The sequence below is a fragment of the Oncorhynchus mykiss genome, chromosome 12, assembly GCF_013265735.2.
Source record: "Oncorhynchus mykiss isolate Arlee chromosome 12, USDA_OmykA_1.1, whole genome shotgun sequence".
Classification (NCBI taxonomy): Eukaryota; Metazoa; Chordata; class Actinopteri; order Salmoniformes; family Salmonidae; genus Oncorhynchus; species Oncorhynchus mykiss.
In genome coordinates, this window is record NC_048576.1 from 75,018,124 (window position 1) to 75,037,535 (window position 19,412).

The 19,412-nt window shown below is 42.3% G+C and overlaps 1 protein-coding gene across 4 annotated transcripts in view; it reads left to right on the plus strand.

Moving 5' to 3' along the window:
• The window catches only part of LOC110538388 (protein TANC2), a 142,959-nt gene that overhangs the window by 58,087 nt on the left and 65,460 nt on the right, over positions 1-19,412 (plus strand). For all 4 annotated transcript variants that reach the window (XM_036938417.1, XM_036938418.1, XM_036938419.1 and 1 more), the window contains exon 3: positions 8,429-8,525. In XM_036938417.1, coding sequence (XP_036794312.1) covers positions 8,462-8,525 — 64 coding nt within the window. In that variant the 5' untranslated portion in view covers positions 8,429-8,461. The remainder of the gene's footprint in view (positions 1-8,428; positions 8,526-19,412) is intronic.

Sequence of the window (19,412 nt, forward strand, 5' to 3'; positions counted from 1 at the left end):
GCTATCTGTTTAGGAAATGTGATTTAAAAGGGAGTACTGCACTGACTACTACAAGAGCATAGATAGTCAAATAAATATGCAAGGTTGTGATGCAGGCAGCATACTGGCCTGATCATTTCTTGTTATATTTTCAGAGTCCCTGGGATCCAGCTAATCACAAACTAAGCTAAATTAGCCTATATGTTTAACTGAGACAACAGTATGTAGCACTCAACCACAAAAATAGGCTTTCAGGGATCATCTCCAGGAGTAAAATCACATGGCTTAAAACTTCCTCTTCAACCAGGGAGGACCCATTCATTTTGATAATATCATATATATTCACATTAGCCCCTGATCCATGATAGCGGATTATCATAAATGCTTCTCAGCTCTTGTAGACCGATAAACACAACAATACTCCACAGTCTGTTATAGAAGTCAGATTTGAGTTTGGAGTATATAGGTCTTATTCAGTGCCTCCCAACTCTGAGATAAGAGCTATATAGAGTTTTGGAAAATGGAATCCTTGAGCTGAAACTAATTTTCTCTCTTGAGCAATTGCAGCATTGAAACCAAAGTCTTACATCCCATCGATTAGAGGTGATTGTTAGTCACCACTAATGTGCCCTGTACAAATGTGGTGTTATCAGAGATGTAGCCCACTCTGATGGGAGGAAGCAAATGTGTGTGTGCACTTCACAGCACACTGGCTTTTGTGCAGACTCCCTGTGCTTCTTCTTATTCTTGTTAGTTTTGGATATACTAGTCTCCTCAGAAACTGGAAAGAATCATATTTTTAGGACATTCTGAGAGTTCAGCATCAAGTCATCCAGTGTATTCAAAGAAAGCGGGGCAGGACTGTAACTTTTTAAAATGAGAGATAGGGGATCCTGTCTCAGGGTTGTAAAACCTTCTCTATGTATGACATGTTTTATACCCTGTTCAAAAATGATTACTATTCTCCAAAACTAAAGCCTTACTGAAAAACATACTATATTGAGTCTGATGTGAACTCATTGTGCAATACCATCCATTCCATTACTTTAGTTTACTTCAAAGTCCCTGCGTCAAGTTTAAAGCTTGTTTTCTCTTCCCTCACCTCTTCCCTTGAGTGCAGTAGAGCTCGCGATGCTTGACTGGAAGGCAGGTAATGATCGGTGAGCCAGTAAGCCAACTGTTCAAACCAGGCAGTGGTATCGACCACTAGCTCTCCATGGGGGAGAGATAGGTGGTGTCAGGCGAATCATTGTCTGGCCCTCAGCTAGACTCAAGCGCTTTCCTATTAGTGTGAGAGGAACAGTGAATTCCATAATCAGGTATAGAGTGGGAAAGAAGTGACGTGAGTTAAGCCTAATCTAAGAGGCCGTGTGAGGCGAAAATCTACCCCCCCCCAGTCCCTCTGGGCAGGGTCTCCAGAATGCTAAAGAGGTGCAGCGGCGTGACTGAAATGGGCATCTGAGCGGTTGCCACTGTGCGTGGCAGCTTAGGGATGGACCCTATGTAGGTTTAGCCCCATCCCTCCCACCACCCCCCTTCTGCTTGTCCATTAAAGTAGGGGATTTTACAACAGACTTGGATGGGTTGTTTTTGTTTCTTTGTTGTGGGGGTCTAGTCTGGAACTAGGGGTGATTTTGCTGCTGAAACACTTTTTTTTTAAATATCTGATTATCTTTTAGGTAAACATGTTAGTAGTGTATGTTGAGCATATGTGATGTCCCTTGATTATCATTCGAAAATGGTTGCAGGTGGACACAATGCCCTACAACTATGTTCAATCATACAGGTTATTTGATGGTTTTGCCGTGGCCTTTGATGTCGTAAAGGAGCAGATACGTTGAAAAACCAACAATGACTAACGTTAATAACTGCCTAAACGGACAGTTCCGATGGGCCTCTGAGCGTGATTAGTGGATGTTGATGTTGTAGCGTGTAATTGTTAGGATAACAGGGATAATTATGACCACTTCTAAAACCTCCCCCCTTAGTTTTCTACAGAGGCCTGTTAAAACGTTCAAATATGTACCCTTTCAACCAATGTGGTATTACTGTACTCCTCTCCCTCCCTTCACTTTTCACACCCATATCAGCCCTGTTTTGTGGCAGCAGCAAATCCTAAGGAATAACAGTAGCGATTGCACTATGGAGCAGCAGTGGGAAAAAAAAGGCCGATACCGATTTAATCTGCCATTTAAAAAGAAAATAAGAAAATAAGAAAATAATGAAACATGTTCAATTTGGTTTAAATAATGCAAAAACAAAGTGTTGGAGAAGAAAGTAAAAGTGCAATATGTGCTATGTAAGAAAGCTAACGTTTAACTTCCTTGCTCAGAACATGAGAACATATGAAAGCTGGTGGTTCCTTTTAACATGTCTTCAATATTCCTAGGTAAGAAGTTTTAGGTTGTAGTTATAGGAATTATATGACTATTTCTCTCTATATGATTTGTATTTCATTAACCTTTGACTATTGGATGTTCTTATAGGCACTTTAGTATTGCCAGTGTAACAGTATAGCTTCCATCCCTCTCCTCGCCGCTACCTGGGCTCAAACCAGGAACACATCGACAACAACCACACTCGAAGCAGCGTTACCCATGCAGAGCAAGGGGAACAACCACTCTTAAGTCTCAGCGAGTGACGTTTGAAACGCTATTAGCGCGCACCCCGTTAACTAGCTAGCCATTTCACATCGGTTACACCAGCCTAATCTCGAGAGTTGATAGGCTTGAAGTCATAAACAGCGCAATGCTTGAAGCATTGCAAAGAGCTGCTTGCAAAACGCACGAAAGTGCTGTTTGAATGAATGCTTACGAGCCCGCTGCTGCCTACCAGCGCTCAGTCTGACTGCTCTATCAAATCATAGACTTAATTATAACATAATAACACACAGAAATACGAGCCTTAGGTCATTAATATGGTCGAATCCGGAAACTATAATTTCGAAAACGTTTATTTCAGTGAATACGGAACTGTTCTGTATTTTATCTAACGGATGGCATCCCTAAGTCTAAATATTGCTGATACATTGCACAACCCTCAATGTTATGTCGTAATTACATAGAATTCTGGCAAATTAGTTCGCAATGAGCTAGGCTGCCCAAACTGTTGCATATACCCTGACTCTGCGCAATGAACGCAAGAGAAGTGACACAATTTCACCTGGTTAATATTGCCTGATTAACTTTTCTTTTAGCTAAATATGCAGGTTTAAAAATATCTACTTCTGTTTATTGATTTTAAGAAAGGCATTGGTGTTTATGGTTAGGTACACGTTGGAGCAACGACAGTCCTCAATTATGATTGATTGTTTTTTATAAGATAAGTTTAATGCTAGCTAGCAACTTACCTTGGCTTCTTACTGCATTTGCGTAACTCCTCGGAGTGCAATGAGAGGCAGGTGGTTAGAGCGTTGGACTAGTTAACCGTAAGATTGCAAGATTGAATCCCTGAGCTGACATGGTAAAAATCTGCCGTTCTGCCCCTGAACAAGGCAGTTAACCCACCGTTCCTAGGCCATCATTGAAAATAAGAATGTGTTCTTAACTGACTTGCCTTAAATAAAATTGTAGAATATATTTATTTTAAATCGGCGTCCAAAAATACCGATTTCCGATTGTTATGAACACTTGAAATCGGCCCTAATTAATCGGCCTTTCCGATTAATCGGTCGACCTCTACCAAGGATGCACTGTGCCCCTCAGAATGGGCTGTGTGGATGGGTTGTTGTCTGAGTGAACACACAATAGCATTGATGAAGGTTCAGCCTCCAATCGCCATTTTCCAGAACATATGCCTAGCATCTGTGATCAGGCCTCCAAGGGGAGGGAAGGATGGGATGCTGATTGCATGTTGCTGAGCTTTCAGGGAAGATGCTTATTTCTGTACCGCAAACAGACACATAAACACACCTATGTGTTCAAGCTACCAAACAACCAAGCAGGCTGGTTATGGTCTTGGATTGCTACTCTCCTTGCATGTAAATTACCAGTCACTCATTTTCACTCGCCCAAATGCATCACTGTTAACTTTTCACTTGTTGGGACAGATTATCAAACTAGCCCCTTTTCTTCTCTTCTCGGATGCTATGCCATTTGGATAAGGTCACCCCATGTCCTAATCTGTATTCAGCGTCAGCTCTCATTTCTTGTCCCTGTAGCCTTGTCGACGACGGTGCACGTCTCTGACAGGCTCTGATGCCGGGCCTGTTTTTCTGCTGACGCTGTTATTGTAAGCCGCGAAGCTGCTGTGTAAGGTCATGGTGGAGGGCTGCGCCACCACGGTGCGGCTCATTAATTACACAGGCACCCGGGCACCCTTTTCCTTTCCCACATGAAGAGCACAACGTCAAGAGGAGAGAGAAGGCAACACATACGGCATAGACATGGCTAGGAGGACCATGACATCACATGGCAGTTGACTTAAAGCCTAGAAGGCGCTTGGAGGTGTCGGTGTGCTTGTCCTGTAGGGCACCAGATAGTGTTCTTGTAACGGGAGGATTGTGTGAAAGTGCTTCTGAATGACTTCAAGCAGTGTGCTTCTTTTGGAGTGTGCCAAGGAATTTGCCTCCTTTCTCCCCACTCTTCCCCTGTGAAATTGGGAAGCAGGGCTGGGTCATTAGATTATTGTATGAGAAAAATGGTTTGATTTAATACAAAAATGTGTAGATATTCCCTCTCTCTACCTACCACCCACCAACCCATCTGTTTTGTATTTGCTGGGCTTCTGCCAGAATCAGGCCATATATATATATATATATATATATATATATATATATATATATATATATATATATATATATATATATATATATATATATATATATATATATATATATATATATATATATATATATATATATATATATATATATATATATATATATATATATATATACATATATATACATACATACATACATACATACATACATACATACATACATACATACATACATACATACATACATACATACATACATACATACATACATACATACATACATACATACATACATATATACACACACACACACACACACACACACACACGCGTATGTATGCATACACACACACTACAGTATGTACTTCCTATTAGCTTTGCTCGTTCAATTGAACATGTGTAGGGAAAAAAAAAGTTTACTCGTTGTGAGTTCCCTCCAATACCTGGCACCTGCTAGAACTGACACTTCCCGGCAGCGATTGAAGATGTATCTCTGCCCGTTAAAGGAAGTCTGTTCGGCTCAGAATTGCTGCCTTTGTTTAAGCCAGCCACCCTCGCTGTGCTTTAAGTCCGATCTGGCTCGCTGTGTGGGTTGTTTTTTAGACATCGAGAGAGAGTGAAACAGAGGAGCTCTGGATTGTATCGAACAGATTAAAGGAGTCAAAGTGAAGGAGGTTGTTGGTTTTTATTTCTTCTGCCATGTCATGCTGCTACAGTCATGGGGGTGGTGGTAAAGTAGAGGGGCAAAGCAGAGGCTTCCAGGAAATGGCACCAGGGAGAGCTGACTGTGGTCAGACCACGGCCACAGACCCCCTGTGGGAGAGAGCGAGAGAGAGGCAAAGGGAGGGGGGTCTGAGTTACAGTTGGAATACAGACATATGGACATGTACTGTTAGCAAACATGGAGAAAGAGCGCGGAATGGAGGATAAAAAGAGAGGAGATGAATAGACTGTGTCTAGAACAAACTAGACACTAGAGATTGAAAAGAGGATTGACTGGCGTGAGAAACGGGGGGGAAATGACGATTTGATGAAAACATTGGAAAAGAGAGGCTACAGGTGGGGGTGTGGAGGAAAAAAAGAACAGGATAGGGTAGGAGAGACGAGGTCGGGGGAGCTTCACGCTGGCTCGTCTTTGTTGATGTTGTTTGGCATTGGGGGCTGCCAGAAGAAGCCACAGGGCCCAGTGTCTCGCTGAGTCATTCCCCAGCTTTAACATGGAACATCTGTTACTGTACAGTTACTCCCCCCCCTCCCCTCCCCGTACAACACAAAAGCACCAAGCCAAACTGAAAAAGAGTCCTCTCCCTTTGCCTCTATGGCACTGACTGGCTGACACCAGTTGAAAGAGTTTTTAAAGGTCTCTGGTTTTCCTCAAATATCAGGAACACTCCTGCTGCTGATTGCCTCAATTTGGTGTGCGCTCAGCTCAGGACTGGTTGTGTGTCGGATAGGCTTAGTCCATACAGCGTATACCAGGGTATTTTTCAATACCGTTAACTATTTCTTTAGATTTTTTTATTTTTAGACATTTCAATATTTGTTGCTACTTTTTAAGTAAATACCTGCAGTTAACTGTGCAGTACTTTAGGAAATAAAGAAGATTGCGTTCTTCATTTCACCTGTCACATAATTTTTCATTATGAAGCTTACCGGTAGTCCCCAGTCACGTGGTGTTTGTTTACAAGCACACAACGACGAGAGACCGGAGCCTTGTGAGTCACTCACTGTTGTACAGCATTGCGCCAGGTGATGTAGTTACAATATGGAATTCACAACTAAGTGTTTGCCAGTTAGATGTCTTATAACTATTAAGTTAACTGTCTAGAATTTGCTGAATGCTCTGCAGTTGTGCATTTGGTTTGCTAATTTAATAGCTAGTTAGCTACAGTATCTAGTGGTTAGCTTCTTCCAAAATTAAGCTTTGCTTAGTAACAGCAGAGAATCCCCTATACAGTCAAGAGACTGTATAAAATGTTAGCAATGCACTCGTTAGCATTCTTTATGGGATGTTACATGTACTTGTTAGCATTGCTAACCTTTTGGAGTACAGAGTCTCAGTGGGGTTTGAAAACAGCGCCCCTTGTTCAGTGCCGGTATTACCGAAATATCCAGGTATTGCGCAAGGTCATTATGAAGGTATGACAATTTGGATACCGCCCAAGCCTAGTGCCGGCTCAAAAAGCGCCTCGTCTTCAGCCTCGACCTGGAGTAGGCGTGGTCGACGTTCTCAATGTTTGACACCTTGTGTGAAAAATGTATGACATTAGTCAAACACGAGAGAATACCTGAAAAGCCAAAATGGCTAATCCAAACTTTCTAAAGATGAAGTTGAAGAGGATAAGTATGAGAGGGAACCACAGTCGGCTCTTTCTAGAAGCTGTAATGTGACCGAAGAAGGCAGAGGAAGATTTTAACAGCGTGGTACCAAAGATTCCCAAGACACTAAACGCGTGGGTCTACTTGATACTTAGTAAAGGGATTGCTGTTCGAAGCTCAGGCGGCATTTTAGGCCTCCTCTATTTGCGTTGAGGAGAGCCAATGTTTCCACTCATTCCACAACTGTCTCTTTTTCCTGCTTAATTGTTATGCAGCGTGGCAGCAAGAGAAAAGAAAGGCAGGCGGACACAATCTTTTTCTCTCTTTCATTTTATCTCTCTTGGTCTTTCTCTCATATACTCACACAAAAGCACCCGGATGGATGCAAGCTAAAAAGAAGCTCAGAAACATACATATGCACTGATACTACTTTGCACATTACAAAGGAACATGATTTCAAATTCTGTTGAGCAAACTTACACCTATACGTTCACACCAGTAATTATCAGTCGTATGGGTGTGAATGCTGTTTGACGTAGGTACTAAAATATTCCTCAAGTAATTCAGTGAAGAATGACAGATCTCATGAAAGAGTTATTATAACACACAGGAAGGAACAAGATCCCCCTACCAGGCTGCTAATGTTATACTCACCTTTTCCTCATAGAGACTACGAATGTGTCATTGGTATGTATAAGAGGATTAATAGTTTACCTGTGAGAAATTTCTGTTAAGAACCTGAATTCTGTAAAACCATTTACTAGGTGACAATAGTACAATTACCTTCTGTACCGTTGTGGTGTTCTGTGGTGATCTTTCTGGAATTTGCAATATCTTTACCTCATCTGCCCCTTGCACTATCCCACCACTTGCAATTTAAATCAAATCAAATGTTATTGGTCACATACATATGGTTAGCAGATGTTATTGCGAGTGTAGCGAAATGCTTGTGCTTCTAGTGCCGACAGAGCATCATTATCTAACAAGTAATCAAGCAATTCCACAACAAATACCTAATACACACAAATCTAAGTAAAGGAATGGAATAAGAATATATACATATAAATATATGGATGAGCAATGACTGAGCAGTATAGGCAAGATGCAATAGATGGTATAAAATACAGTGTAAACATATGAGATGAGTAATGCAAGATATGTAAACATTATTAAAGTGACTAGTGATCCATTTATTAAAGTGGCCAATGATTTCAAGTCTGTATGTAGGCAGCAGCGCCTCTGTTAGTGGTGGCTGTTTAACAGTCTGATGGCCTTGAGATGGAAGCTATTTCTCAGTCTCTCGGTCCCAGCTGCAGATGCCAAGTGAATACTGCTGACAACAAATAATAATCAACATCAGTAAATATAGCCTACATTACATTAAAAACACTCACTTTTTCTTCTGCAGATTTCTCTATAGCCGCTGCAGACCGGTGCAGTCATGTTCAGGAACAGCTTGAAGATGCTGCTTGGCGGCAAGTCCAACCGCAAAAATCGCAACAGTGGTAAGTCAGTCTGACCAGTGTTGTGTATGTGGTGTGTCTGTCTGTATGTGTGTAAAGCTTGCTCACCCACAGTTTAACTATGTGCTTCAATAATATAACATATGACTTACTGTGGTTATCGCCTGCTATTGAAGTCACTGAGATCTACCAGTGATGTATTTTTTTGCCACTATAAACCAAGTCATTAACCTAAGCACTTATACTTGCCTCTTTTCACAAGTTGGCGTCTGCCTAGCTTTTTTTACGTTGATAAAACGTGACTCGCAGTACAGGAGGCATTGCGCTGCTGCTGAGTTCAGAGCGAGATACCTGTGACTACACAGCCATGGCACCCTCTCCAGGGACTTGGAGTGGAGCGTGCCACACGATCAGTAGAGACGTGTCAAGCTTGGTAAAGTAAGTCTTTGGAATGCAGCTGGTTATGTTCACGTCTCTAAAAATCGGTGCAGAGTCAGCAATACTGTACACACCAAACACTCTCTTCCCTTACTCAAGTTACTCATCTCCCGGAAACGAAGGTTTGAGGTCATTCGCAAAGGGTTTCAGTCCCCATGAAACTGGAGACGGGTTGTTTTCCATCATTAGTTCCTTTTAACTTGAAGAAACTTTATATGAATGTAAGTTACACAATTCTATTACTGTCTGACCAAGGACATGTTTTGCAGCATAGTGAATTTAGTTTTGCAGTTTCATTACATTAGTTCCTACAGGCTCAAAATGTTAGCAACGTAAAAATTAGGGATGCACAATATATCGGTGAACATATCGGAATCGGACGATATTAGCTAAAGATGCCAACATCGCTATCGGCTCTGTCTAGTTTAACGTCTGTGCAAAACCGATGTCAAAGCTGACGTGCATACCTATATAACATAGGTACAGGACGTGATGACGCCACGTAAAATGTTGTACTACACGTGCAACACAGCATTCCTAACCTAGCCCACAATGTCTGCTGTGTGGATCGAGCAGTCAACGATGTGAGCAGTCATTTGAAAAAGTAAGACATTTCAGAGAGACAACTCAAAGGCGAAATCCATTAATGCCAAGATAATAGAATTAATTGCCCTTGACAATCAACCATTCTCTGTTGTGGGTAATGTTGGCTTTCGCTGACTGGTCGAGCACCGGTACACACTACTAAGTGCGCTATTTTTCAGATGTTGCCCTACCGGAATTACACCGTAATAGCGTCACTGCAATTAGCTTCAAGAAATACCCTCTCTCATGGCATTAAAATGCCTGCTCAACAAAACTGCCGACAGGCTGTGAACCAGCAATTCGGTGGCATTCTCTCTTTACAGTGTCGCCCCCATGCTCAATGCTATGTACATGGACTGCTACTTCGATGCAGACAAGAAACAGGGTTTATGTGAAATGTTACATACACAGCTGGACAAGATGGAAACAGACACAGTGACAGTGCGCACCAAGGAAGACAGGCCATGGACAGACAGAGCTGAAACGTCACTGCTTGACATGTATGATGACATCCTGGTTGAGAGTGAAACAACGGAACAAATTAACAACGAAACAGCAAGTAAGTGAAATAAATAGGTTTTGATGATGTTTTACTGGTAATGGGGACATGCGTAAATGCCAACAGAATAACAAAATACATTTTGTCTGTGTGACCTTTATTTAACTAAGCAAGTCAGTTAAGAACACATTTTTATTTACAATGACGGCCTACCCCGGATGACGCTGGGCCAATTGTGCGCCTCGCTATGGGACTCCCAATCACGGCCGAATGTGATACAGCCTGGATTCGAACCAGGGACTGTAGTGAAGCCTCTTGCACTGAGATGCAGTGCCTTAGACCGCTGTGTCCATGTGTGTGTGTGTGTTAACTATTTAACTGTATTAGAATGCTTAAAAGGCATCACTTGTAAAATGTGTTACATTGTGCTCTAGGTTGGAACGTACTGTCAATGGCTTAAGGAATAAAGTTGTACCACCATTGGACTTTTAAACTATTTTCTCATCAACTGAGTTGCTTTTCCTCAAGACTCGAGATTCACTGGTGTATATTTCTGCTACAGTGTAGCAGTAGGCTCTGTAGGCTCATAAAAATGACCTGAGAGAACCTGAGCCAACCAAACACACAGTAACAAAGTGTTTTAAACTATGCCACAGTGTCAAGAGACCCTCTGTTCCACACAAGCCCACACTGTGTCCACTCTTGACACTTTGTTATTTCAATTGAGCTGAAAGGTTGCTAATAACCACCATTTAAAGGGCCAGAAAGGTTTTCAAGGCAGGGGTCCAGCCAGCGATAGTACCTCACATTAAATCCCATGTCCCTGTAAGTTGTTGAAGTTGCTAATAGCAAAGGCTGTCTTCGTGGCAACGTGCAGCCTCAGTCATGACTGTGTTCTGCACCTCAGTGGGGAGGTGTGGTAGATCTTGGCCACTACTCGTCGGGTGTATATGTTTTTCTTCCTAAAGCCAGCGCTGAGAGGAAAGTGTCCGGCTCTACGCTATGTTTACCCTCGGAACAGTGCCACCCCAGTGTGTTAAGAGCTCCTCCATTCCATCCAAACAGAATGAGAAACGTGATTCAGCAAACGGGCTAGTCCATTCAGAGCAGCAAGTGTAGTCCAGACTCTAAATCTGAACAAATGGTTTTCATGTTTCATAACCTCTCCCTTTATCCAGGGTAGTTATGGTAATTGCGCTAAAAGCCTGTGGTATCTTTTTTACCGGAAATACATTTTTGTATTTCCTCTGTTACTTGTCTTGTCAGACCACAGATAGTTATGAAAGGCCATAGAGGGCTAATTAGGGTAGTACACGGTTATTAGGGGTCACAAGATACTATGACTGTGTACCACAGAAGTCTCATGTTGAATGGCCTGAAAATGAAGTCATTGGCTTTACTCTTAAGGCAGAAAATACTTTTGGAATACTGTTGAAATAGAGAGAGATCGCAGAATCCAATTCAAACAGAAGAAGGCAATGCACTGTGGTTTTGTCGTGGGCTGGCAGAGGGTAGCAGGCAGGGGGCGATGAGGTGGGGGGGACACAGAGCCAGAGGTGTTTGGGCTCTGTACCAAGCCTGGGGTTGATGAGGTGCACTCCTGTCTAATCATTTTCCCTCTTGAGATGTTAGGGGCTCAATCATAGCCAGCTGTTTACCCTAATGCTGTACTCCTACCAACATCGAAGAGCATTTATAATACAAGATTGTTATGTGACACAGTATCTAACGTGACACCAAACTACCACAACAGTTGGTAAAGCAGTCTTTTTCTCTCCAAGGATGGCCTGTTTCAAATTTCCCTGGGATGCAGTTGCTGCTTTTCTCTTGTTATTTATATAAAATACCCCCCCACTAGTTCTGGCAAACCATTTATGACTAGCATTCTCTCTTCCCATGTCCTTGTTATTTTGTTGGTTTCAAATACATATTTTTTGTCCTTCAACCTGTACACAAATGAAAGGGAAAGGGAAATACCTAGTCAGTTGTACAACTGAATGCATTCAACTGATATGTCTTCTGCATTTAACCCAACCCCTCTGAATCAGAGAGGTGCAGGGCTACCTTAATCGACATCCACGTCATCGGCGGCCGGGGAACAGTGGGTTAACGGCCTTGCTCAGGGGCAGAAAGACAGATTTTTACGTTGTCTGCTTGGTGATTCGATCCAGCAACCTTTCGATATCCTCAGCATATGTTTGGCATAAATGAAATCCAAGCCACCAGCAACTTGCCAAGTAAACATGAACGATCTCGCGACACTGGAAAACACATGATGTCACCTTGGGATTGATGGTTACTTGCCTCCAGATTCCTCAACCTCTTGGATAACAATCAAAGCTGACGTTAGCGACAGCCAACTGCAACACTGTGCGATATTGTGTGCAGAGCGAGGGAAAAAAAACGTAATCTTCCAACCCTGAACAGACTGCGGTAAACATTTAGAACATGTCATAACACGTGTAGATTTTAAGGCAGATCCCCGGGGTTTCCTGGAACAAGCCAAGGCAGTTCTGTATTCAGTTACTATTTCTACACTGCTGTAGAGCTCAGTGTTCAAGTTAAGAGTCAGACAATAACTGCCTCACCTCCGCTACCCATTCAGAAGAGGTTTGGTCACTCACTATATACCACTACAGTTGAAGTCGGAATTTTACATACACCTTAGCCAAATACATTTAAACTCAGTTGTTCACAATTCCTGACATTTAATCCTAGTAAAAATTATCTGTCTTAGATCAGTTAGGATCACCACTTTTATTTTAAGAATGTGAAATGTCAGAATAATAGTAGAGTGATTTCAGCTTTGATTTATTTCTTCACATTCCCAGTGGGTCAGCAGTTTACATACACTCAATTAGTTAACATTGCCTTTAAATTGTTTAACTTGGGTCAAACGTTTCGGGTAGCCTTCCACAAGCTTCCCACAATAAGTTGGGTGAATGTTGGCTCATTCCTCCTGACAGAGCTGGTGTAACTGAGTCCGGTTTGTAGGCCTCCTTGCTCACACACTCTTTTTCAGTTCTGCCCACACATTTTCTATAGGATTGAGGTCAGGGCTTTGTGATGGCCACTCCAATACCTTGACTTTGTTGGCCTTAGGTCTTTGTGCCACAACTTTGGAAGTACTTGGGGTCATTGTCCATTTGGAAGACCCATTTGCGACCAAGCTTTAACTTCCTGACTGTCTTGAGATGTTGCTTCAATATATCCACATAATTTTCCATCCTCATGATGCCATCTATTTTGTGAAGTGCACCAGTCCCTCGTGCAGCAAAGCACCCGCACAACATGATGCTGCCACCCCTGTGCTTCACGGTTGGGATGGTGTTCTTTGGCTTGCAAGCCTCCCCCTTTTCCTCCAAACATAACAATGGTCGTTGTGGCCAAACAGTTCTATTTTTGTTTCATGAGACCAGATGACATTTCTCCAAAAAGTACGATCTTTGTCCCCATGTGCAGTTGCAAACCGTAGTCTGGCTTTTTTATGGCGGTTTTGGAGCAGTGGCTTCTTTCTTGCTGAGCGGCCTTTCAGGTTATGTTGATATAGGACTCGTTTTACTGTGGATATAGATACTTTTGTACCTGTTTCCTCCAGCATCTTCACAAGGTCCTTTGCTGTTCTGGGATTGATTTGCACTTTTTGAACCAAAGTACATCTCTAGGAGACAGAACTAGTCTCCTTCCTGAGCAGTATGACGGCTGAGTGGGTCCATGGTGTTTATACTTGCGTACTATTGTTTGTACAGATGAACGTGGTACCTTCAGGCGTTTGAACATTGCTCCCAGTGGAGGTCTACAATTGTTTTTCTGAGTTCTTGGCTGATTTCTTTTGATTTTCCCATGATGCCAAGCAAAAAGGCACTGAGATTGAAGGTAGGTCTTGAAATACATCCACAGGTACACCTCCATTTGACACCATCCATTTGACACTAATGATGTCAATTAGCCTATCAGAAGCTTCTAAAGCCATGACATCATTTTCTGTAATTTGCCAAGCTGTTTAAAGACACAGTCAACTTAGTGTATGTAAACTTCTGACCCACTGGAATTGTGATACAGTGAATTATAAGTGAAACAATTGTTGGAAAAATGACTTGTGTCATGCACAAAGTAGATGTCTTAACCGATTTGCCAAAACTATAGTTTGTTACAAAGAAATTTGTGGAGTGGTTGAAAAACGAGTTTTAATGACTCCAACCTAAGTGTATGTAAACTTCTGACTTCAACTGTATATATTCCTCTCCAAAAATGCAGCATACGACTACAGCACTGGGACACGCGGTGTGCTATGGCTAAGCAGCTTGTATGGATGCAGCCTTGAAAGCGGATGATGGAAAGGGACCAGGGGATGTGTGTGTCGGCTGCAGCAATCTAAGTTTGCTGGCTAACGCCGCTCAATGGCTCTGGTGACTGTCATTGCCAGCCAAGACCGTTGTGTCTGTCCCAGCACCGCCTGCTAATTGCAAGCTTTTTTTGTCAGCAGCGTCAATGAAATCCAATCAAATTTAGAGGCTCATGCAACCGAGACCAATCAGGCGCAGAGCCACGCGTTATGTAAGGAAGCTGTGCACATTGACAAAATTAGAGATTTTCATTGCAGCTGTGGACCTTAGTTACTAGGCAGGCTGTCCCCTCCCATCATCCTCACCATGTTCATTCATTACTTCCTGTTTTGTTTGGTTATGAGGTTATTTTCCTCAGAATTTAGTTTACCTCTTTAAATAGCACTTTTGGGAGTGATGGTGCTGAAGCCGGCAGCTTGTCAGGTATGATTTACAACCAAGACATGCAGCTCTACTAATTGTTTCTGTTATTGAGGAGATGCACCATGTTAACATTGTCTGAATCAAACACACATTTTTTTATCCAAAGACGTATCCTCCTCTAAATGATTGTGCTAATGGAGTTGATTTTTGTAATTCAGTGTTACTACCCACCAGAGTAGTAAGACTATGGGACATTTTATTTTATTTATTTGCTCTGCCAAATCTCCGGCACTAATGCTTTTATCTACCTTAGCACTCACTCTTATCAGTCCACACTCCTCCTTCCACTTCCCCTTCTCCCTCTCTCCACCTCCCTGATCTGCATCTCTCCATGGTTCCCTCTCTCCGTCTCCCTGCCCATGCCCGCTGACAGGCTCTGGCCCACTGCCCATAATTCCCCCCCCCCCCCCCCCCCCCCCCCCAAGAGTCCCTGCTGCCTGTGGAGAGAAAGCATCCCTGGAACAAGGCCAGGAAGATGGGGGGCTACTGTGCGGCTGCCTGCAACACTACTGAGGGGCTCAGCTGTAAGACAACCTCACTACTCTTCCTCTTCTCCCATCCGTCACATCAGTCTCTCGCTAGGGAACCCTTCCTTCCACCTTTGTGTGTAGAACCTATAGATCCCTTGGAATGATGAGTGACAACGTAGAGGAGTATGGGGATTATAGGAGCTGAATGCTTCTCAAACACCAGGTGTTGCTTCAACACAGGGATCACCTTATGTAACTTGGCAGGTCATCATAGCACAGCTCACTCAAATCCCCAAATGAGCAAGCTACAGGAGAGGACATAGGAGTGCACTGCTCACTGCAGTCAGTTTACAACAGAGAGAAACTATATTGTAAAATAATGGGTTTCATGAGAGTCAGTGCAAGCTACATAAAATGGGAGGACTAAGTACAGCTTATTCCCCTGCTAACAATACCCTCTCTGGGCAGTCTCCACCCTGATACAATCTTGCACCAAAGAGCCTGCACCAGGAGTCTCCCCTTCTAAACCAATTCAGTAGTAACAGACACTAGACTCTGGCATGGAACTCTGCACCAGGAGGCCCAGTGTGTGACTGATGTTACACCCAGCCCTCCATGTGACTGATAGTCATTAGAGACCTCATCTCTCCTTCCTTTCCCCAGCCGAGGCTTTACACAGTATCACGTGACTCCGAGGCTGCATACGATCTTGCCCAGTCTCGCTTAGCTCACTGGTTTATCAATGTCGTCAACCCTATCCTCCTCACACCCAGCCAGTAGCAAAGGGGTCGTAAGCCCTCACAAAAATTTACCGACTGGTACCCCTGTAGATTTGTGTTTCAGATCTGTCTCCATGATTCATGCATAGGTGATTCACACTTGTGTAGTAGATGATTCAGATCTGTCTCCATGATTTATGTGTAAGTGATTCAAACTTGTATAGTAGATGATTCAGTATGTAAAGACCAGACGAGCTGCTGTTGTAAAAGTGTTATTCCCCTTCTCTATTGGTAAAGGTAGATGTTGCCCTTATCCACAGATCTAGGATCAGATTAGGAGGATTGAGTCCTTTTGGTTGGCATTTTACTTTGCTGTTGTAGTATTGACTCTGATGCCGACTACCTACCATTGTAATATTGTGGTCCGTTAGAATGCCTATAGTTTTCAGTAGGTTACGCATGGCCAGACTACACAAGTAGCGTCTCAGTTTTGGTGTGGTGTTGATGCATTGCAGATTTGTAGGGTTGTTTACAGCATTACAAAGCTCCACCATCCGCTTGTGTGTGTGAACCTGTCCTCTTTGGAATTCAGCCCCGTGGGAAAGTGTCACCTCAGATTATCGGATGGAACTCTTCTTGGAGTTACGGATGGATACGTATGCAATCCATATTCACTTTGTGCACATATACATTAGAGGTCGAAACGATTAATCGCAATGGCCGATTTAATTAGGGCCGATTTTCAAGTTTTCATAACAATCGGAAATCTCTATTTTTGGTCGCCGATTTTAATTTTTAAAATATTTATTTAATTTTTATTTTTTACACCTTTATTTAACTAGGCAAGTCAGTTAAGAACACATTCTTATTTTCAATGACAACTTAGGACCGGTGGGTTCACTGCCTTGTTCAGGGGCAGAACGACAGATTTTTACCTTGTCAGCTCTGGGATTCAATCTTGCAACCTTACGGTTAACTCGTCCAACGCTCTAACCACCTGCCTCTCATTGCACTCCACGAGGAGCCTGCCTGTTACGCGAATGCAGTAGAAGCCAAGGTAAGTTGCTAGCTAGCATTAAACTTACCTTATAAAAATCAATCAATCATAATCACTAGTTAACTACACATGGTTGATGATATTACTAGTTTATCTAGCGTGTCCTGCGTTGCATATAATCGATGCAACAGTGGGGGATGATTTAACAAAAGCACATTTGCGAAAAAAGCACAATCGTTGGACGACTGTACCTAACCATAAACACCAATGCCTTTCTTAAAATCAATACACAGAAGTATATATCGGTTGACCTCTAATACACATGTTATTACATGCACACACACACACACACACACAATCAAAGAGACACACACATATGCAAACTTTAAGCAAGGGAACTGTCATTTATACTCTCATTCAATGTATAAAGTTCACAGCAGACATACTCTGTGTGTGTGTTTATCACCATTGTGCCTGTACAGAAACATCTCTAGTTCAGAGGAAGAGCAAGCTGGAGAGGAAGGAAAGGCTTCACATTTTAAAATAGCATTTCATCTCAACACCTCTGAATACCCGGAAATATGTTTATTGACCTGCTACCACTCCGTAGTTCAGTAGAACTGTATTCCTATTAGCCGATCCAACGGCCGATTATGATTTTTCAACGGCGATACCAATTTATTGGAGGACCAAAAAAATCCGATACAGATAGATCGGCCGTTGTTTTTTTTAAATTATGTACAGTGCCTTGCGAAAGTATTCGGCCCCCTTGAACTTTGCGACCTTTTGCCACATTTCAGGCTTCAAACATAAAGATATAAAACTGTATTTTTTTGTGAAGAATCAACAACAAGTGGGACACAATCATGAAGTGGAACGACATTTATTGGATATTTCAAACTTTTTTAACAAATCAAAAACTGAAAAATTGGGCGTGCAAAATTATTCAGCCCCTTTACTTTCAGTGCAGCAAACTCTCTCCAGAAGTTCAGTGAGGATCTCTGAATGATCCAATGTTGACCTAAATGACTAATGATGATAAATACAATCCACCTGTGTGTAATCAAGTCTCCGTATAAATGCACCTGCACTGTGATAGTCTCAGAGGTCCGTTAAAAGCGCAGAGAGCATCATGAAGAACAAGGAACACACCAGGCAGGTCCGAGATACTGTTGTGAAGAAGTTTAAAGCCGGATTTGGATACAAAAAGATTTCCCAAGCTTTAAACATCCCAAGGAGCACTGTGCAAGCGATAATATTGAAATGGAAGGAGTATCAGACCACTGCAAATCTACCAAGACCTGGCCGTCCCTCTAAACTTTCAGCTCATACAAGGAGAAGACTGATCAGAGATGCAGCCAAGAGGCCCATGATCACTCTGGATGAACTGCAGAGATCTACAGCTGAGGTTGGAGACTCTGTCCATAGGACAACAATCAGTTGAATATTGCACAAATCTGGCCTTTATGGAAGAGTGGCAAGAAGAAAGCCATTTCTTAAAGATATCCATAAAAAGTGTTGTTTAAAGTTTGCCACAAGCCACCTGGGAGACACATCAAGCATGTGGAAGAAGGTGCTCTGGTCAGATGAAACCAAAATTGAACTTTTTGGCAACAATGCAAAACGTTATGTTTGGCGTAAAAGCAACACAGCTGAACACACCATCCCCACTGTCAAACATGGTGGTGGTAGCATCATGGTTTGGGCCTGCTTTTCTTCAGCAGGGACAGGGAAGATGGATGGAGTCAAATACAGGACCATTCTGGAAGAAAACCTGATGGAGTCTGCAAAAGACCTGAGACTGGGACGGAGATTTGTCTTCCAACAAGACAATGATCCAAAACATAAAGCAAAATCTACAATGGAATGGTTCAAAAATAAACATATCCAGGTGTTAGAATGGCCAAGTCAAAGTCCAGACCTGAATCCAATCGAGAATCTGTGGAAAGAACTGAAAACTGCTATTCACAAATGCTCTCCATCCAACCTCACTGAGCTCGAGCTGTTTTGCAAGGAGGAATGAGAAAAAATTCCAGTCTCTCGATGTGCAAAACTGATAGAGACATACCCCAAGCGACTTACAGCTGTAATCGCAGCAAAAGGTGGCGCTACAAAGTATTAACTTAAGGGGGCTGAATAATTTTGCACGCCCAATTTTTCAGTTTTTGATTTGTTAAAAAAGTTTGAAATATCCAATAAATGTCGTTCCACTTCATGATTGTGTCCCACTTGTTGTTGATTCTTCACAAAAAAATAGTTTTATATCTTAATGTTTGCAGCCTGAAATGTGGCAAAAGGTCGCAAAGTTCAAGGGGGCCGAATACTTTCGCAAGGCACTGTATATTATTTTATATATATATATATATATATATTTGTAGTAATGACAATTACAACAGTACTGAATGAACAATGAACACTTTTATTTTAACTTAATACATAAAATCTATTCAGT